The following is a 20621-nucleotide window of genomic DNA, read 5'->3' as shown; positions in this document are numbered from 1 at the left end:
TATTCTCTAGCAAGTGCAGATCAAAGTATGATGAGGTGTGACAGGCATTTAAAGAGCAGAGGATCTGCAGTAAAGCTTATCATCAAAACTCAGCTCACTTTCTTGTGCTGTGCTGGAGGCAAGTCATTTAAGTGCATTCTCTCTAAGATCTAATTTGTTGTCTTTCAGTCAGAAGGATAAGAATATTCATTTAATAGATTTGTAAGAAGAACGAAATAACTAAATGAATAATAATGTCTGTGATGCAAGGAACTTTAAGCAGTATTGTAAGTAGCCATTTGATAAATGCTATTAATATTTCATAATGAAGGATGGGTATGCTTAAAAGTTTCAACAGCTACATTTAGAAAAGGATGCAGTGTATGTTTAAATATAATGAAACAAAGAAAGAAACACACTAGAGAGAAGTAAAGCGAAAAGGCTAGTTCTACACCCCATGCCTTAAGCAACATTTCTGCTGAGGTCAGCATACGTGCCTCACGCACACTCACGTCATTTTCCATCAACCCCATGTACTACCTAATGCAGTCATTCTTCATTCTAGGACTAAGCGTAAAGTCACTCTAGGTGTGAAATAGTGTTATACTATATATATTATACTATTATACTATTATACTAAAATGGAACAAATAATCTTTACTGTTGCATTCACAACAGAGGAAGTAATTTGGAGAGGCTGGGGGTGGGAGAGGTGGACGATCGAGTGAGGAAGGTTTTCTGGAAATCCTGAACTCATTACATGTGTGTAACCCTGTTATTCATGATCCTAAGAGTACAACTCTGGTAAGTCTTATGCCTACCTTATGCCACTGAGGCGTGTCTTTATAGAAATTCTATAGCATACCTCTATCGACCATTATATTAACACTACTACTAAACTACTAATTAGCATTGCTATTTATTGAAAGTTGGAATCTGTGCTAGGAGTTTTACAAATATTATTTGTATTCATTACAACAACCCTAAAAGATAAGTAACTATGACTATACTCATTTTATATATGGGGGAGTTGAATGTGAGCAAGATTAGGGGACTTCCCAAAAGCTATAGCTAAATCAAGTTCTGTCAAATCCCCTGATTCTTTCCATACATATGTTTGCTGCCCCTTTTCTTCATTTATATTTTAAGGACATTATTTTGTCAAAAGGTAAAGCTTATATGATCTGCTTTGGCTTATTCAAACTTGCTGTGAATAATCATCAAGCAATTCAGTTCTCCAAATATAAAACCATGAAGTATACACACGATAAGCTTCATTTTAAAATATGATATACAAATACAATTATCTTAAAAACTTCTTTTAAAATAGTATTCTGCAATATACCTACAAAATTTTAAAAAGTATATCCTGGTTTTACCTATTTCACTGTACTTTACACTGAGTTAATAAACACTACAGGGCAACCAATGTAAGATATATGTACTAAAAATGTATAGTGTACAAACTGTAGAAAAGAAATCGTCTCTCCTCAAACTTATCTACAGCATAAATGTATATACATTTGAAGGTACACTAACCACAGATCAGTTAATAAATAGATGATGGATAGATAGATAAGTAGGGATAGAAACAAAGATCTATGTATAAACATACATCATGTCCTATTAGAATGACAAAGAGTAGTGAAATAATTTCTCTATATATTAAATTCTGCTGCCAACATATCAAGGTATATTGTGACTCAGTTTTGTTGATACTTTCTACCTGACTACTAGAAATAACAAGGCATTGAGCTCTCAATCTAAATCACAACTGTTGCTTCATCTCTTCACAGTGTGGGTCAAATTTCAATAGTTATAGTGATAATTATGGTGGAAATCATAAAATCGATGATGATAAAATAATTTACAACAATGACAGTTCTTTAGAACACAGAATAGTCCAGATCATATACTTTAAATACACAATGTCCTTTAACTTTAGAACACTTTTTTGAAGATCAGATGCTCTTTTTGCTCTTATACAAGACACTCAGTAGCTGGACTAAGAATTTAAACTCCGGAATTAACTGTGTAAGCTCACATCCTGACTCTGCAACAAATCAACTGAGTCACCTTAGTCGACCAACCAAATTTCTCTCTATGTCAGTTTCCTTTTCTTAAGGGCTGTAAAATCATTATCCCTACCACTTGTCAGGTTTCTCCTGAGAAGTGAAATTAATACAGATAAAGTTCCTAGAACAGAGTCTGGCCAATAGTAATCGCTTAAAGCATTTGCTATGATTCTGCCTATTCTCTACAGAAAAGCATTTGAAGATGACAAAGTTCATAGCTTTCTATTATACTTGATATGACTAGAGTCTTGGTGGGCAAAAAAAAGAACTTAACACCATCATACCTGTGTATCCAGTTTTGCAAACACAGTTGAAGCCTCCTGGAAAGTTCTGGCAAATGGCACCATTCTTGCAGGGACTAGGCAGGCACTCGTTGATGTCTCGCTCACAGGCCCGGCCGGTGAAGCCATCCGGGCAGCTGCAGGAGAACCCTCCCACTAAATTGTGACAGGTCCCGCCATTGTGGCAAGGGGACGGGAGGCATTCATCTATGTCAATTTCACACCAGCTGCCTGCGTAGCCCGGCAGACACTTGCATAGGAAAGGCTGCAGAAGTTCGTTGGCCACGATGATGACTGGAAGGCTCTCGTGGCTCTTCAATGCGGTGCTCACGGCCAGCCTCCTGACACAGCTCCCTCCGTTCTGACACGGGCCAGGGGCACAGGAGTCGTGATCCACAGACTCCACCTTCACTCCGCTCTGCCTCAGGAGGATCTCCTTGATGCTTTCAAAGAAGGTGGCTACACCACTGGGATTCACGTACTGATTGTGGGTTCGCTTCACCGCTGCCAAAAGAAACGTTCTGTTGTGCCCTTCATAAGCCCCATACAGTTGCACAGCCGTCCCGAGGCCCGTCAGCTGCGAACTGGCAATGCGCAAGAAATGAAGGTAGTGGTTGGTCAGGAAGTCCTTCACGGTCGGTACACCAAGACGCAGTAGGATGCTGTTATCCACCGTTGCATTGGAAAATCCAGTGAAGAAAACTCGAATGTTGCTGGTGACCGTGCTGTGGACTCCATCGTTACTAAGGACGGTCAGATCAAACGTGCCGTCTGTGGACCTCGGCTGGGAACTCAGATCGCAGGTGCCCCTTGGAATACTGAAGAGGCTGGTCACTCCCGAGGTCAAGGAGCAGTGGAAGGTGTCCAACACATCGGGATCCTGTGGCTTCACGGAGCCTAAAGCCCCACCAGGAAACAAGTTACCATAATAATTAACAAATATCTCCACCGTCCGAGACTGTGATGGGTTGTCATTTTGGTCTATGACTGTGATATGCACGGTCCCCGTGGAAGACATCTGAGGCACACCAGAATCCCTGGTGACCACGGACAGATAGAAGTCGGAGATCTGCTCTCTGTCGATCTCTCGGGTGGTGCTCAGAACTCCCGCAGTGTTCAGACTAAAATAATTGGTGGCAGGACCTGTGCTCATCAGATAGTAGGTAAAGGGACCTTGATTGGGAGGGAGATCTGGATCTGTGGACTGAAGGGTCATCACCAGAGTTCCTGGGCGTTTGTTTTCCATCACTTCCCCCTCGCTGATGGTCAACATAGGCCCATTATCGTTTATATCTTCCAGGGTGACTAATAAAGAGGCACTTCCGGTAGCAGAGGGGGTCCCGGAATCCACAGCCAAAACCGTGAGATTGTAGATGGGTAGGGTTTCTCGATCTAACTCTGCAGTAACGGTGATCTGTCCTGTCTGTGGATTAATGGAAAAGGCACCATTTTCATTCCCTGATCCTATGAAGTAAGAAAACCTACTCCAGCTGGGAACAGAGTCTGAGTCGAAGGCACTGACAAAGGTCACGTGAGTCCCCGTGGGCACCCCTTCACTGATCTGAACGCTGTAGATGTTTAGACTAAAAACGGGGGGGTCATTGGCATCAAGCACAGTGACATTCACAGTGACCTCATCTATGTCTGCACCCTGAATGCTGCCAAAATTCTTGGCCAGTACCTTCAAAGATACCCTTTCTTCTTTTTCTCTATCAAGAAGTCCAGACACATATATCTGTCCCGTCTTCTTGTTGATCTGGAAACCCTTCTTTCTACTGTTACCAAAAATCAAATAATGAACCTCCCCATCACTGCCCAAGTCACGGTCACTGGCAAATACTTCTCCAACAATAGTACCTTTAGGAGCTGCTTCTGAGATTTCAAAATAGTAAAGTTTGGAAACAAAACGAGGCACGTATTCATTTGTCCCTTTTAATTGGATATTAACAGTGGCAAAACTGCACCTCTCCTCATCGGGGACATTGAAAGCTTTCACAGTAAGGTGGTAGCTCTGCTTGGTTTCAAAATCCAAGAAGCCTTGAGTGGTGACGACTCCAGTGTTGGGGTCAATGACAAAGAGGTCACTATCAGATGACTGTATAGTGTAGGCAATCACAGCATTGGTGCCAGAGTCAGCATCCGTTGCATTTAGGTGGATAACTGTTGTCCCACTGGGGGCATTTTCCAAAACAGTGGGGAAATATTCATCAGGGAGAAATACTGGAGAATTGTCATTCACATCAATCACATTTACAGTCACACTGCAGTAACCAGTCCTTGAGACCCAGCCTCCGTCTGTGGCACTAACAATCATCTCATGCTTCTGGCAGAGCTCATAATCAAGGGCTTTGGCAAGTGTTAATACACCTGTGGAGGAATTGATTGCAAAGATGCTGTCTTCATTTCCTGAGGAAATACTGTACCTAATCAAGCCATTCATAGCTGTGTCTCTATCTCTTGCAGAAACAGTTCTAACAATGGCTCCAACACTATGGCTTTCAGGGATGGTTGCACTCATGTGACTTTGAGAGAATTCAGGTGTGTGGTAGTTTTCCTCCGTTACAATTATTTGAACAGTTGTTTGGGATGAAAGTGGAGGGTTTCCCTTATCTTTTGCGGTGACAGTGATCAAAAAGTTTTGATTCAGGTCAGATGTCAGGGGAGCTGCTACTGAAATCCACCCTGTATTATTGTCTAACTTAAATTTCCCCAAATGATTCTCACTCAAAATGAAATACTCCACTTCAGAATTCAAGCCAAAATCTTTATCATCTACTGCAGTAACTTTGATTAACTTTGTTCCAACTTTAACATGTTTGGTGACTGGAGTAAAATATTTAGTTTTAAGAAATTGTGGTGCATTGTCATTACTGTCCACTGTGTTTATGGTAACTGTTGTCTCACTAAGTAACGCAGGATTACCTCGATCTGAAGATGTCACGATAAAACTATGTCTGTTGATGTTCACGTTGCTGAAGCCACTGACATTTTGATATTTTAAGACCTGTTTATTGAAAATCTCTCCTGTGGAGGCATTAATCCTGAAGTACTCTGACTGAGATTTTATAAAATAAAACACTTGTCCGTTTGATCCCTCATCAGGGTCTGTTGCAGATACCTGAGTCACCTTGGAGCCAATTTCAGTAAGTTCAGGGCAATCTAAATAATAAGAGGGTCTGCTAAATCTTGGAGCATTGTCATTGACATCTGTCACAAATATTGTGACATCTGTACTTACAGTCCATCCAGAGTCATGTGCAGAAACTCGGATTCTGTAACGGTCTGTATCTTCTCTATTTAAAGGTCTACTAATTACTATATCCCCAGTGCTGGGATTAATGGTAAATGGAAGACTTGTGTCCATTATAGAGTATCTACTAATTGCATTTACACCAATGTCTTCATCAGAAGTTGTGACACGTGTAACTGTGTACCCTAGTGGGGAATTTTCAGGAACATGGGCACTGAATATTTGCGAAAACCTCGGGGCATTATCATTTTCATCTAAAATGTTAATGATGACTTTTACTGAGGTACTCTGAGAAGGGGAGCCTCTGTCTGAGGACTTTACGATAAGCACATACTGAGAGATTTTTTCCCTGTCTAAAGGTCGAATGCTTCTAATTTCGCCAGTGGCATGATTGATACTGAAACTATGTTCTTTGTTGCCATTAATGATTTCATAATCTAACTGTCCATTGGGCCCACTGTCCTTGTCCACTGCAGAAACAGTGAGTATTTTTCGAGGAGAAAGGTTTTCTAATATTTCAGATACAAATGGATCTTCCTTAAAGACAGGAGGATTATCATTGACATCTAACACTGTTATGTCAAGCTTCTCATAGGAGGAGAAAGGAGGAAAACCTCCATCTCTGGCTTCTATCCATACAACATATTTTTGTATCTTTTCAAAATCTAGAGGCTGACTTATGGAAACCTGTCCTGTTAACTGATCAATCTGGAGTGTGTTGCCAAGATTGCCACTTGCAATATAATAGGACAAAGGTTCTCCTCTCAAGGAGGACCCTGTTACAGTAGTGACAAGAGTGCCTACTGGTTGGTTTTCAGGAAACATGAAAGTCTGTTCTTTGGCTTTGACTTTAGGGAAATCTGCTTTGTTCACAAATCGAACAGTCACTGTTGTAGAATCTGTTTTTGGGACTGAGCCACCATCTTTTACGTGGACAGAAAATGTCACTTCTGAAGTGCCATTTAGTGGTCCGGCTGCCATAATAGCTCCTCTCAGGGTGTCAATGTGAAATTTCTCAGAGTTTCTACCCGAAAGAGAATAATGGAGTTCAGAATTTGGTCCAATATCAGCATCCGTGACAGTAACTGCAAAGACGAAGGAACCTATAAAAGAGGGAGTGTGCAGTTATCAATCACATGGAAGCCCAATAAAACATCTGATAGTAAGTTAAAACAGTATATTAAAACTATATATAAAACACTATATTGCTACCTGATACAACTTTATTTTCTCATGATTACTAGGGGAGAACAGTATATCTTATATTGTCTCAAAATTTCCCCAGTCAAATCTACTTAACAGTAGTCTTCAGGGACTGACCTGCCATTATCTACCTAAAAGCCAGACGATCTATGGAATTTAATATTTTTCAGTGCACCTTTGAGAGAAGTGCAGGGAAGAGCAATGGCTAACCATTCCAAATTATAGTTCTTGGGAGAAGAGTCTGTACATAACTTCCAACAAACACAATAATACATGAGTTCTGCTAAGAACTATGTTTCTGCCCAACAGTAAAAACACATAATTGCTCTATTATGTCTTAAAATATTTTGAATTACATTTTATGTAATCATATAAGCAAAAATAATATGCTTAAAAAATAATTTTCAATTCCTCATGCCTACTGTTCTACGAGAAAAGTTTTTTATCTGTGAGCTATTCTCATATGGAGATAAAGTATACATATGAATGTGTGTGTATAGACATGTGTGTGTACTACAACAATTATAAAGTATACATACACACATATATATGAACAATTATAGTGTAGTAAGAAATAAGAATTGAAGAATGGACTCAATTTGGATTCCAAAAGTTAGTGCTTGGGATGAAGGCCAAAAAGGAACAGACTATAGAGTAGATAATGCTGAAAAGCTGCCATAAGGACATGTTTTTGATAGACTTATTCAGAAACCTTTCCCAAACCTGCACTCCTACCCCTGCAGAAGAGTTTGTGACACAAGTGAAAAGTAGTCTAATTTTATGAAGGCCAGTGATTCTGCTAAATTATAATATGTTTAATGAGGGGGAAAAATGCCTAAGTCTTACTCATTTTGTATAGGAGATGTTCTATTGCATCATTACACACTGGGTATAACTAGAATCATGCCTTCTAGCATCATTTCAGCTGAAGGCCCACTCCAGGGATTCATGACTTTGATACTGGCTTTTTCTTTTGATAAAAAGTTGGCACAAAAATTTATGGATTTTATACTTTCAACCGGTAGCAACTAGACCCTCTCAAGCGAATAGAAGATCAAAATTCACTAGAGGCGAAATTGTGGATCTGTTTTGTTTTTTTTTTCCTCTCATTAAAAATATCTTAAAGGAGAGAAAATTAAATTAATTATAACTTCATTTATTTATTTTCCAGTTTCAAAATTCATTTCAAAAATTACCAAAGGCAGATGATTTGTGCAGTTCCTAAGAGAGTAGGACATTCTTTGCAAAGAAGCAAATAAATCCAAACTAAACTTAAAAGAGGGTTTGAAAGATAAATACATATTGTCAATGTGAACATGGTTCATTATTGGCTCCATACACATTAATAGAAAAAACTTCACCCATTAAAACTAAGTTAAAAATATTTATAGTAGTAATTAATTAGGAGGATTCTTTCAATAAACCTTTTGAAAATTTGTCGATGAAGCATTGGATAAAACATTAATTTTGTATGAATGAATATAGTTGAGAGCCTAGTACCTCCAAGATAATGTTTCAGGTACAATGTAAAGACGTGGCATGAAAAACAGAAAATGTCCTTCCTATCAGGGCACACAGAAATTACATCTTAGGACAGAAACCTACTTGACTACAAAGTGAAATCTATTTTCATATTTACCAATATTCAATTAAAATTAAGAAACAGCACTAGGAAAGCTGTGGCAATTATGAAATCTTAAATACAATTGGTCTGAGAAGAAAGAAATATTTGCAAGAGTCAATGGTCCTTCAATTGCTTTAGGCAAGAGTTGAATTTTAGAGGATTTGCAAACTTTGGCTACGTCAGAAATATACCTGTAGAAAAAACAGAAATGTACTTATAGGAAGTGCCCAATGCATAGTTTTTATTTATCTGCAAGACATCAGAGGCTGTTTGGTTACCTGGCGGAGTAGGAGATGGGATGTGTGTGACATATGGGTGATGCTGAAATCTTGGCGGGTTGTCATTGACATCAGTCACTGTGACGAGCACACTGGTAGAACTGGAAAGAGGTTCCGGGGACCCAGCATCGCTGGCAACAACCACTAAAGTATAATTCTCTTTTGTTTCCCTGTCTAGCAATGCGCTGGTGATGATTTGTCCTGTGGATGGGTTGATGGTGAACTGAGAATTTCCACCAATGATCCTATAACTAAAGCAGAGAACAGACATGGGCATATTTCTTCCAGTTTTAATGCTGCAACATCTGTTTACTAGAATTTTAACAAGCGAGGCAGAAAAGTCAGGGAAAACATTACAAGTAAGATCACAGAACAGTGAAAGAATATGCTAGTTCACATTTTATGTGACCATCACATTAACAGCCTTTATGGCAAGATGTCCTATGACCTCAAGCAGGTCTTCACAAGGTTTGTGAGCTTCCTAAATCATGCAAGTCCCCAGAATATACCCAGAAGACTATCATGTTTTAAATAAACCAGCCTGAAAGCATAAATCAGGCTTTTGTTCTAATATTGTGGTCAGTGGCCAGGATCACAGATGAACATCTGTTAAATACATCTAAAAAGTATTTATCTGCTGTGTGCCATAATATACCTGAAAAGATCAGTGGAAGGTCTTGTTCTCTAAAGACCAAACACTGTATGTGACAGATATTGACTATCCAGAACAGCTCAAGAACTGATTATTTATACAGAGACATTCCTAGTTACTAATTCTCTCATTTGCTGTTCCTCATATGGCCACGCTGCTTTGCTTTCCTGTTGTAAGGAGTGGTATGACATCTTCATGGATATTTTGATGCTAACCAGATTGGTTAGTGGGCAGGAGTTTCCACTGAGAATAGCTTCTCTCTTCTTTCTAAAGAAATGGCTATCTGTGTATATTTCTGAGAGTTCAGCTAGGAAAGAAGTAGCTAAGCTTGAAGGTTCAGAAGCTGGCTGTGGTCCAGAATGTTTTCTGTTGGAGGGTAGCGAGGAAATGAGGAAATGGATATCTTTCAAGTCTTCTCCTTCATGCCAACAAACAAATGCCCTTGTTGGAACTTACGGGTGTTTCTACAGTTTGCTCTGTGTCCATAAAAACATAGCAACAGCAAGTGTCTAATAGAAACAGCAGGAAAAACTTTACATCGCAGCCAGCTCACATTCTTCCTATTAAGTTCATTGTTTAAAACAAACATTTTGGCACCTTCATCCTTTTTTAGAGACATCGGAACTGCTAAGGAGCTACGTGTTTTTTTGTTCATTTTGTTTTAACAAAAGAGGTTCTATAAAATGAGAGCTAAATAGACGGAGCATAGACAGGGAGTTTGGTTGAGAACTGATTTCAAAATTGATAAAGTACTTTGTATCACTCAGATTCGAACATCATATGGCAACTTCACGTGCAAGATCAGGAGTAAGAACAACAAAGACTATTTCCTGGACCAGAAGTGACTCCTCATAAAAGTACTATTACAGATTATTAATACCCTTGCACAGTAGACAACACCTATTCCCGATATTAAAAATATCATAGGTTTGGAAGTTAGAAATTCAGGAGTTATGAAATAATCACATTGTCTTACCTTTTAAAGAAAGTCTGTAGAAACCTGGGTTATGAGAATTATGTGATTTTATTTTGAGATAACTTAATAGGGAGAGAAAAAGTGCTTCATAGTGCTACAGGCTTTTTTTTATGACAGCAAAGGTCAGGGTTCAATCACATATTTGTTCCCTTAAGCATGCACATATAAAAATAAGAAGGATGCAAAAAGCATGCAAATTTGATTTGGATGTCTTGTATATGAGAAGGTCATGGTATATTAGATTGAGCAATGTGTTGAAAGGCAAATGATGAGAGTTCTGGCCCATGCTGAACTCAATAATCCATGAAAGAACTTTGAACTGTAAAGTCTTTATTTTATGCTATTGTACATAAGACTGTCTGTTTAAAAGTAGCTAATATATTTACTATTTTTAAAAATTAAAGACTAAATTGCCATGTTAACTTGTGGTTAATTTTTTCTAGACTTTCTTTGTTTCTGAAATGCATGAAAAGTGTATCCTAAATACTAGATATCCTTTACTATCTCACAGTATCTCTAATACCAGTTTTAATCAAGTTTATACTTGTAAGTTAAAAAAAAAAAGAGAGAGAGAGAGATAAAAGAAGCATACGTGACAATATAAAATGAACAGACTGCCAAGATCATATGCCTGGGTTTTCCCCACTTCATTCTTTTTTTTTTTTTTTTGAGTTTTAGTTCACTTCTCATCTTTGATGAATCTCTGTACTGTTTCTCTGATCCAAATTAGTTCCTTTTATGGTTATGAACTTTATTAGATCAAGTCTTGTGCTACCTTCTTAAATCTAAACACCTATGCTTCTCTAATGGTTCAGATGGCAAAGAATCTGTCTGCAACGCAAGAGATCCACGTTTGATCCCTAGGTCAGGAAGATCCCCTGGAGAAGGGAATGGCTACCCACTCCAGTATTCTTGCCTGGAGAATCCCCACGAACAGAGGAGCCTGGCAGGCTACTGAATGACTAACACTTTCATTCTTTCTTTCATGCTGTTCTTTACAGTTTTGTAGCATCTTATTGAGTTCTTAGGGAGTACTCAGCAGACGACAAGGATTTCATTTATTTCCTCATTTAAGCCTCAGAACCATCCTAATAGTGTGGATTTGTACTAGATTTTTAATTGAGGGGAATTTGAGTCTAAGGGAGGCTAATATAGTTGCACAAAGATGCATAAAGTCCATAAATGGCAGATGAAGACTTTCAACTTCTGTCTTTATGACCTCAATGTGCACTTTTCCCATTATCCTACAGTAGAAGGAAGCTGAGACACAGCCTGGGGGGGCTTTAGGGGAGACAAGAAATGCTGTAGCTCATGTTATATCCAAAAACAACTCTGGTGAAGGTGTGTTGATGTAGGATTGGTTTACAATGATTTAGTTCTTTATCGTATGGCGCTAGTGGTAAAGAACCTGCCTGCCAATGCAGGAAACATAAGAGACACAGTTTTGATCCCTGGGTCAGGAAGATCCCCTGGAGAAGGAAATGGGAACCCACTCCAGTATTCTTGCCTGGGTAATCCCGCAGACAGAGGAACCTGGTGGGCTACAGTAGATGAGGTCTCAAAGAGTTGGACAGGGCTGAAGAGAATGAGCACACACATAGAGTTCAATGTAAATCAACAAAGATCTTTATTTATTTTCTGACTCAAGAAGTTTACTGTTTCAAATTACTGGTATAAACAGATCGTTATTATCTAAAATCTCAGTCAATTGTTGCATTTGTAAAGCTGAATTATCCCCATTTGATTTTGTGAATCTTTTTTTAACCTCTTCCTGAGATTTACTATGATCATAATGAACTGTGTTGTGGGCTGCTAGAATATGATGATCTAGTAATAGTTTAGAAACTGAACTCTGGAACATAGTTCCCTTGGACATGAATTTTGATCTCACTCAAGTACTTAAATTCATAAAATTTCTTAACCTTTCCAAGTCTTCTCTATTTATAAAGTATTATGCATGTATGTATTCCTTTCATTTGGTAGTTTTTGAGTGTCAAATGTAATTTCTTTAGAAAAGCACCTGGCATTGTAATTAGTATGTGATACGAATTCAAAATTTAGGTTTATGTTCATAACAGTATACACACATAGCTAAAAAAAACTATTGTTTTTAATCTATTATAATCCATCTTTATATTTGGATGTGTGCATGCATGCTAAGTCAATTTAGTCATGTCCAACTCTTTGCGACCCTGTGGACTGTAGCCCACCTGGCTCTCTGTCCATGGGGATTCTCCAGGCAAGAATACTGGAGTGGGTTGCCATTTCCTCCTCCAGGAGATCTTCCTGATCCAGGAATCAAACCCATGTTTCTTACGTCTCCTGCATTGGTAGGCAGATTCTTTAGCACCCACACCACCTGGGAAGCCCTTATATTTGGGTAAGATGAACTAACATATAGAAACATGGATTAAGTAGGTAAAAAAATTCTGAACTCAAGCTTATATCCTAGATAGAAGAAAGATACATGAAAAAGTAAATGCAAAACCAGGCCATATATTTAAGTGCTAAGTGCTCTGAAACTGTTCAGAAGCATTGTTTCAGGGATTCAGAAGACAAAGAGATCACTTTTGACTTGAAAAGCCTTTCCTGGAGAAGAGTAAATTTAGGTTAAGATTTAAAGGGGTTACTCATTTAAAAGGGTTACTCATCTTACAATAGGGCTGAATCTGCCTGCCAGCCCAGGAGATGCAAGAGACTCCCTGGGTGAGGGAAGATCCCCTGGAGTAGGAAATAGCAACCCATGGAAATCCCACGGACAGAGGAGCCTGGCGGGCTACAGTCCATGGGGTCACAAAGAGTTGGTGGTGACTGATCACACACACATCTTACAATAGTAATGAAAAGGGAGAATGAAGGTATTCTAGGCTAGGAGTCAACAAATTGCTATCAAGGATCAGTGAATATTTTAAATTAGTAAATATTTTGGTTAATATTAGTAAATATTTTCAGCTCTTTACACCATCAGATCTCTGTTGCAGCATTCAGCTTGCCCTTGTAATGCAAAATCAGTCATAGACAATACACACATGAATAGGCGTGGCTATGTTCCACTAACACTTTGTTTACAAAAGTAGGCTCTGACCGGAATTTGGCTTGCAGGTTGTGTTTGGAGAACCCTGCTCTAGGATAGAGAAGGACTCGAACAAAGCCAGAATGCTTGGGAAAGCACAAATCCTTTTCCCAGAAGCAGAAAGTGATCCAGTGAGTCTGAAAGTTTGGCTATCCATTGAAGATTTGTGTAGAATAAGTTTGGAGAGATGCTGGGGCCGTTTATGGAGTGGCTGGAATTTGCAGACTAGGCCTTATGCCCTAGGCAAACTGAAAGTTAAAAGCTTTTGAGGATGGGGGAGTTTCACTGTTAAAGCTGAAATACATATTACTACCATTGTTCTTTCATTCACTGACTGACTCTGCTTCATCCAAACTGCTTCCTACAAAGCTGAGAGGAATTATCATAAAATGTAAACTAGTCATGTTACTGGCCACCTTAAAACATTTCAGTTGTTTCTCCAGCTAAATGCAAAAAAAAAAAAATGTGAATCTTCTCATATGGTATACAAGGTTCATTCCTAACCCACACCAACCATACTGAATAGCTTTATTTTTCTGATGCTATGTTTTTGCATAGTTTTTACCTTTGTACCTGTTTCTGTCTTTGCCTAGAATGCCTTTCATCCTTTATTTTTTCATAAACTATTCCTCTGTCTTTCCAAAAATCATCAGTTACTCAAAGCTTCTACTTATTTCCTCAGGTTTCACTGACTATGCTCTTGTTTCCACACATTTTGGGTTTAAACTATGCTTGTTACAAGGTACTATAATTGTAATACAGCAAAATTACCTTCTATATTAAAGATTTCTCTTTATGAGAACTGAAGTGCTTAACTCCTCAGAACTTAACAAAGTACCTGGGATGTCGTAAGGGCTTCAAAATTATACAGGATGCATGCATGCATCCTAAGTTGCTTCAGTCGGGTCCAACTCTTTGCGACCCTGTGGACCATAACCCACCAGACTCCCCGATCTATGGGATTCTCCAGGCAAGAATACTGGAGTGGGTTGCCATTTCCTCCTCCAGGGGATCTTCCTGACTCAGGGATCGAACCTGAGTCTCATAAATCTCCTGCATTGGCAGGCAGTTCTTCAACACTAGCACCCTTATACAGAAGAGTATGGTATATAGATTGGAAGGATTATAAATCAGAGTTGGAAAAGTAAGTTAATTTTTACTATGTTAATCTGGGCATGATATAATTATGAACTGAATTAGGATCTTAGCAGGAGGAATAAACAGAAAAGGAATACAGAGGCAGAAAAGATGGCTGTTAGCCATCAGGACAGGAAGACAAAGAAAGTGAGACAGTATCAGTAAAAGAAAGCAGAATGCCAAGATGACAAACAGAAAAGTTAGGAGCTTCTGATATGTTGTGCTTATGAGTCCAGCAGAATCTCTAGGTAGAAGTGCCTCCTGGAGAGTTACAAATATGGGTGGGAATCTCTGGAATGACAGGTTTGGAGGTTTTCTGCATAGTTTCCTAGATGTTTTCTGCATAGGTGCAGCCATGGAAATGGGTAATTCTCTGTTTTCTTTCTCTCTCTGTCTTTCATACAAACATGAAAATAAAGAAAGAAAAGTGCTGAGAAAAAGTGCTGTGGGGGATGTTCAGATTACTATGAAGAGAGAAAGAGGAAACACAGAAGACAAATTAGAAGGTGTGGTTAGAGATACAGAGTGAGAAATAAGAAATAACACTGAGACAGACACTGAGGAGAAAACAAAATGCCAGTAAGAAAGGATGACTTGTGATGCAAACGGTAAAGAGAAATAAGGATTCAGAAATAAATATCCAAATAGTCTTCTCTGGTAAAGCAATGGAGGAGAAAGTTTGATTGAGAGATTTTTAAGAATAACTGGCTGGAGAAAGCTTTGAGATAGTAACCTACCCTCTCAAAAATGAGGTGTAAAAAAATGTGAGTAAAGACTATTCTAAATTTCTAAAGAATATTAGAATTACTCATTTAATGCATTTCTTTAGGTGCCAGTCACTATTATGTTGGAGATGTTTTTTCAAGAAAGAATATATTAGGCATAAAATAGCTATTAGAATGCTATAAAGAAAAACACTAACATACATTTAGTAATTTTAATATCACAATTATGTGTAAGAGACATTTGCACATATTAACTGATTTCACATATGGGCTTCCCCAGGTGATACTAGCAGTTAAGAACCTGCCTGCCAATACAAAAGACATAAGAGACTTAGGTTCGATCCCTGGGTCAGGAAGAACCCCTGGAGAAGGAAACAGGAAAATACTTGGCACCTAGTAGGTGGTCAGTATATATCAACATTTAATTCTCACAAATTGGAAGGCAGCAATTCTCAACTCCACTTTTACTGATGGATATACTGAGCCTTGGGTGTGTGCACACTGTCGCTCAGTTGTGTCCAACTCTTTGTGACCCCATGGACCAGAGTCCGCTAGGCTCCTCTGTACATAGACTTCTCCAGGCAAGAATACTGGAGAGGTTTTCCATGCCCTCCAGGGGGGATCTTCCCAGCTCAGGGATCAAACCCACCTCTCTTACGTCTCCTGCATTTGCAGGCAGGTTCTTTACCACTGACACCACCTGGGAAGCTCCACACGGAGCCGTGAAGATACTAAAATGACTTTCATAAGTCATGTAAATAAATAGGAACCAGAACTCAATACCAGATATTCTGAGCATTTCTGTAGGGATAAAGATGTGATCCAGGAATGAGGGAGTATCTGAAGATCCAGAGAGAAATGTAGTAACTGTTGAATTAAAGATCTGAAGGAAATCTAACGGGATGCAATCAAGAGCACAGAATAAGGGATCTACCTTTGAACGTTCACTCTGCTGATTTAGTTTTGTGACTTTCTCCAATGTTATGACATAAAATAATTAAAAGTGAGGTTTGAATGGACATTTGGTCAGTTGGGGGAAAAAAGAAATTCATTTCTATAAAAGCTAAATTCTGTAATGAGAAGACCACCTACCGCAACTAGAGAGTAGCCCCTGCTTGCCACAACTAGAGAAAAGCCCACACAGCAGCGAAGACCCAACATAGCCAAAAGTTAATTAACTGATTGATTTTTAAAAAGAATGAAGAAGAGGTGGTCTTCTCCCCCATCCCACTTTTCCTTTGATTGTAAAATTGTAGCCTACTAAGTTCTCAGAGCAGAGCCCTTTTACCTGCCCATGTGTATCCTTCACAAGCATCTTATACAAATCACTTCTTTTTTAAAAAAATTATTGTATTTTTAATTGAAGGATAATTGCTTTACAGAATTTTGTTGTTTTCTGTCAAACTTCAACATGAATCAGGCATAGGTATACATATATCCCCTCAAATAAATCACTTCTTATCTATCAAAAAAAACAAAACAAACAAAAAAAAGGCTAAATTCTGGGATGGGTGTCTGGGAAGCAAAGATAAAAATAGATAAAGACTGGGAATTAACACAGGCTGGTTTTCTACAAGGGAAAATGTTAAATGTTATATAAAGTGTAAAACTCTAAGTACACCATCCATTAAGAGGTATAACATGATCAAACTAGTGGAAAGAAGAATATAAACAAATATTTGTTGGATAGCTGTTGTGTAAAAGATCACATTAGACTATACAGGAAAATTAACATCACACATAAAAGGTTGTGATTTTAGAGAACCCATCAGTAGTTGGTAAAATGGCTTAAAGACATAATATTTAAGTAGCTAATATGGAAATTAATACACAAAATCTCTATTAACCAGAGGAGAAGATGGATTTTCTCCAGGATTCCATGAGTAGCAAGAAGTGATTAACATCCAAAATATATATTACATTAAAAACAAAGCAAGCCAAGGTATATAAGGTTGAGGTTGGCATAACGATTTAATAGAATGGGAAAATACTTTTCATTTAAGTTGTAATAAGATGGGAATACCAGACCACCTGACCTGCCTCCTGAGAAATCTGTATGCAGGTCAAGAAGCAACAGTTAGAACTGGTCATGGAAAACCAGACTGGTTCCAAATCGGGAGAGGAATACGTTAAGGCTGGATATTGTCACCCTGCTTATTTAACTTATATGCAGAGTATATCATGAGAAATGCTAGGCTGCATGAAGCACAAGCGGGAATCAAGATTGCTTGGAGAATATCAATAACCTCAGATATGCAGATGATACCACCCTTATGGCAGAAAGCAAAGAAGAACTAAAGAGCCTCTTGATGAAAGTGAAAGAGGAGAGCAAAAAAGTTGGCTTAAAACTCATTCAGAAAACTAAGACCATGGCATCTGGTCCCATCACTTCATGGAAAATAGATGGGGAAACAGTGGAAAAAGTGACAGACTTTATTTTGGGGGGCCCCAAAATCACTGCAGATGGTGACTGCAGTCATGAAATTAAAAGACACTTACTCCTTGGAAGAAAACTTATGACCAACCTAGACAGCTTATTAAAAAGCAGAGACATTATTTTGACAACAAAGATCCATTTAGTTAAAGCTATTGTTTTTCCATTAGTCATGTATGGATGTGAGAGTTGGACTATAAAGAGAGCTGAGCACCTAAGAACTGATGGTTTTGAACTGTGGTGTTGGAGAAGACTCTTGAGAGTCCTTTGGACTTCACAGAGATCAAACCAGTCAATCCTAAAGGAAATCAGTCCTGAATATTCATTGGAAGGACTGATTTTTAAGCTGAAACTCCAATACTTTGGCCACCTGATGTGAAGAACTGACTCATTTGAAAAGACCCTGATGCTGAGAAAGATTGAAGATGGGAGGAGAAGGGGATGACAGACAATGAGATGGTTGGATGGCATCCCTGACTCAATGGATATGAGTTTGAGTAAACTCCGGGAGTTGGTGATGGACAGGGAGGCCTGGCGTGCTACAGGCCATGGGGTCGCAAAGGGTTGGACATGACTGAGCGACTGAACTGAGCTGAACTGTCCTAATTTTAAAGTGGATATGATAATTTTTGCAAGATAAAAATAGCATCAATTTGTATTATATATGATTAAATGAGACAATAGTTATTTGAAGAGTTTTCACACATAGGTTTTAGCCCAGGGAGTCTGGGCTGGGCATGGCAGCTATGACAAAGTATTCCAGAAGTTATGCATTGCCACTTCAATTGCCACTTTAAGAACATTAGTAGCTTTCACCTGAGGTCCTTGGAACCCAGAGGTTTTTCTGCCCTATAAAGAAGTCCAACTACCCTGCTGAAGAACCACATTAAAAAGCCCTGAGACCACAAGAGCAGAGAAGAGGCTCAATGGAGCCTGATGTTCCAGCCATCCCTGCCAAGGCACCGTGTGTGTGAGTGAAGCCATCTTGGGTCCTCCAGACAGTCACCAGGCAAATACCTCTAAGTGACACTAGTCAACCACATGAAGCATGAAAATCTCCTCCCCCGATCTGTGTCCCAATTCCTAAATTACCAAAGAATGAAATGCAGTAAGAATATAAATAAAATTAATAAGATAAAATTTTAGAACAATAAGATCATTATTGTTTTAATCCTCATTTAGGCATAGCTGATTATTTAGCAATAATAAGCCTGGTGGCTTAGACAGTAAAGAATCTGCCTGCAATGTAGGAGACCTGGGTTCGATCCCTGGGTCAGGAAGATCACCTGGAGAAAAGAATGGCTACTCACTCCAGTATTCTTGCTGGGAGAATTCCATGGACAGAGGCGCCTGGTGGGCTACAGTCCTCGGGGTCACAAGGAGTCCAGAGATGACTGAGCAACTAAAACTTTCACTTACTTTCAGTCACAATAGGGTTAGGTGTTAATGCTGTGGCTTTTCCAATGAAATGAAGCATTATATGCATTTCATCCAAAGACTAATGTTCAATGAGAAAAGTAATCAAAATGTACAAAGGAAAAGGCACTGACCTGATAACCGCATTGGTTGAAGCATCAATATCTGAGGCATTTACCAATATAACATCTGTCCCAGTTGGTGCGTCTTCAGGAATTGTTGTGAAATACATTTTACTGGCAAAAGTGGGGACATTGTCGTTGATGTCATCCACTATGACATTGATTGTTCCAGTTCCGGTCAGGGCAGGGGATCCTAGAGGGAAAAGAAAACCAAGTCTTAATGTTCATAAATCACAAAAATAATAGCGAGCTTAACAATGGGTTGTAGACAGAACTACTAAAGAGAATGTAGAGAACACCCCAAGGTTATTTGTGAACACATAGACAGGTAATTGAGTAATTTTTAGTTTTGTTACAAGAAAAATATTTTTATTTAGGGACTAGTATTCCAACTCTTTCCTAGTGATACTGCACAAAAAGAATATGTCAACCTCCTAGTCTATTTTAAAGGTACTCACTCAGCAATGTAGAACACAACAATATCATTTAAATGCCACAAAAGCGGCACTACTGGTTTCTCTGAAATTATAGTCAAATAACTCAAGCCACATTTGGAGCATCCCTCTGGATCTGGAATAGCTGGCCAGCTGACAAAGCAGAATTAAAAACTGTATTCCTAGATGTGACTATCAATGCTATCATAAAAAAAAAAAATTAACTGAATTTTGAGGCCTTTAAATCCCTTTTTCTGTACTAACTTATATTTCTTTGCAGAAAATTTAAAAAAGAAAGCACTCTGACCTTTCACTTGCTGGAAATAGCATGTCGGTGAGATGACTTGAAATCATTTCTGTTGCATTTATTTAATGTTTAAGGTAAATATGAAGCAATTCGTTTTTATTTCCTGTTCCAGTGCCATTATCGGCATGTAGTGAAAATGCAGCATTTAACAAAACTCTGGAGTACACTGTCTATACTACACAAGGTTAGAAGACTCTTGTGTGGTGAAGGTCAGATGTCATATTTAGTTGATTCTGTGGGTTATCTCAAAGGTAAGTGGCAAATCATCTGCTTTTAGTTGTTTTTCAGAATCATTTTTCAAACTTGAATATACCAAAATAGAAATAATGAAGGTCTGCTTACCTATGTTTATCTAAAATAAAATAAGGCCCTGGATACTCTCAATTTTAAGATACAACTTTTTTTTCCCATAAAATTATTTCCCATTAAATGAAGCTTAAATTCTACTTACTTTTGGTAGTCCATATTTTGTAAATAAAGCCATTCTTTCATTGACTCATTCATTTCTCTATAAAATGTTTATGAATATCTCTCTAGTATCATGGAATGGTGTTGAGATTCACAACCTTCCAATATTATTTTTTGCAATAATATTCTTATGATTTGCTAATATGCCCTTATTGCTATTCAGACTTTTTCCTGTGTTCTTAGATTG

At 38.4% G+C, this 20621-nt stretch overlaps 1 protein-coding gene across 1 annotated transcript in view; it reads right to left on the bottom strand.

Annotated features, from left to right (window-relative positions):
• The window catches only part of FAT4 (FAT atypical cadherin 4), a 175480-nt gene that overhangs the window by 35427 nt on the left and 119432 nt on the right, over window positions 1-20621 (bottom strand). The window contains exons 7-9 of the mRNA XM_043902378.1: window positions 19238-19418; window positions 8691-8941; window positions 2339-6688 (exon numbers count right to left, since the gene is read on the bottom strand). Coding sequence (XP_043758313.1) covers window positions 2339-6688; window positions 8691-8941; window positions 19238-19418 — 4782 coding nt within the window. The remainder of the gene's footprint in view (window positions 1-2338; window positions 6689-8690; window positions 8942-19237; window positions 19419-20621) is intronic.

This window comes from Cervus elaphus, chromosome 5, assembly GCF_910594005.1.
Source record: "Cervus elaphus chromosome 5, mCerEla1.1, whole genome shotgun sequence".
In the NCBI taxonomy this organism is placed as follows: domain Eukaryota; kingdom Metazoa; phylum Chordata; class Mammalia; order Artiodactyla; family Cervidae; genus Cervus; species Cervus elaphus.
Note: the sequence above shows the minus strand (reverse complement) of the source record. Positions and strands in the feature narration are given on the sequence as shown.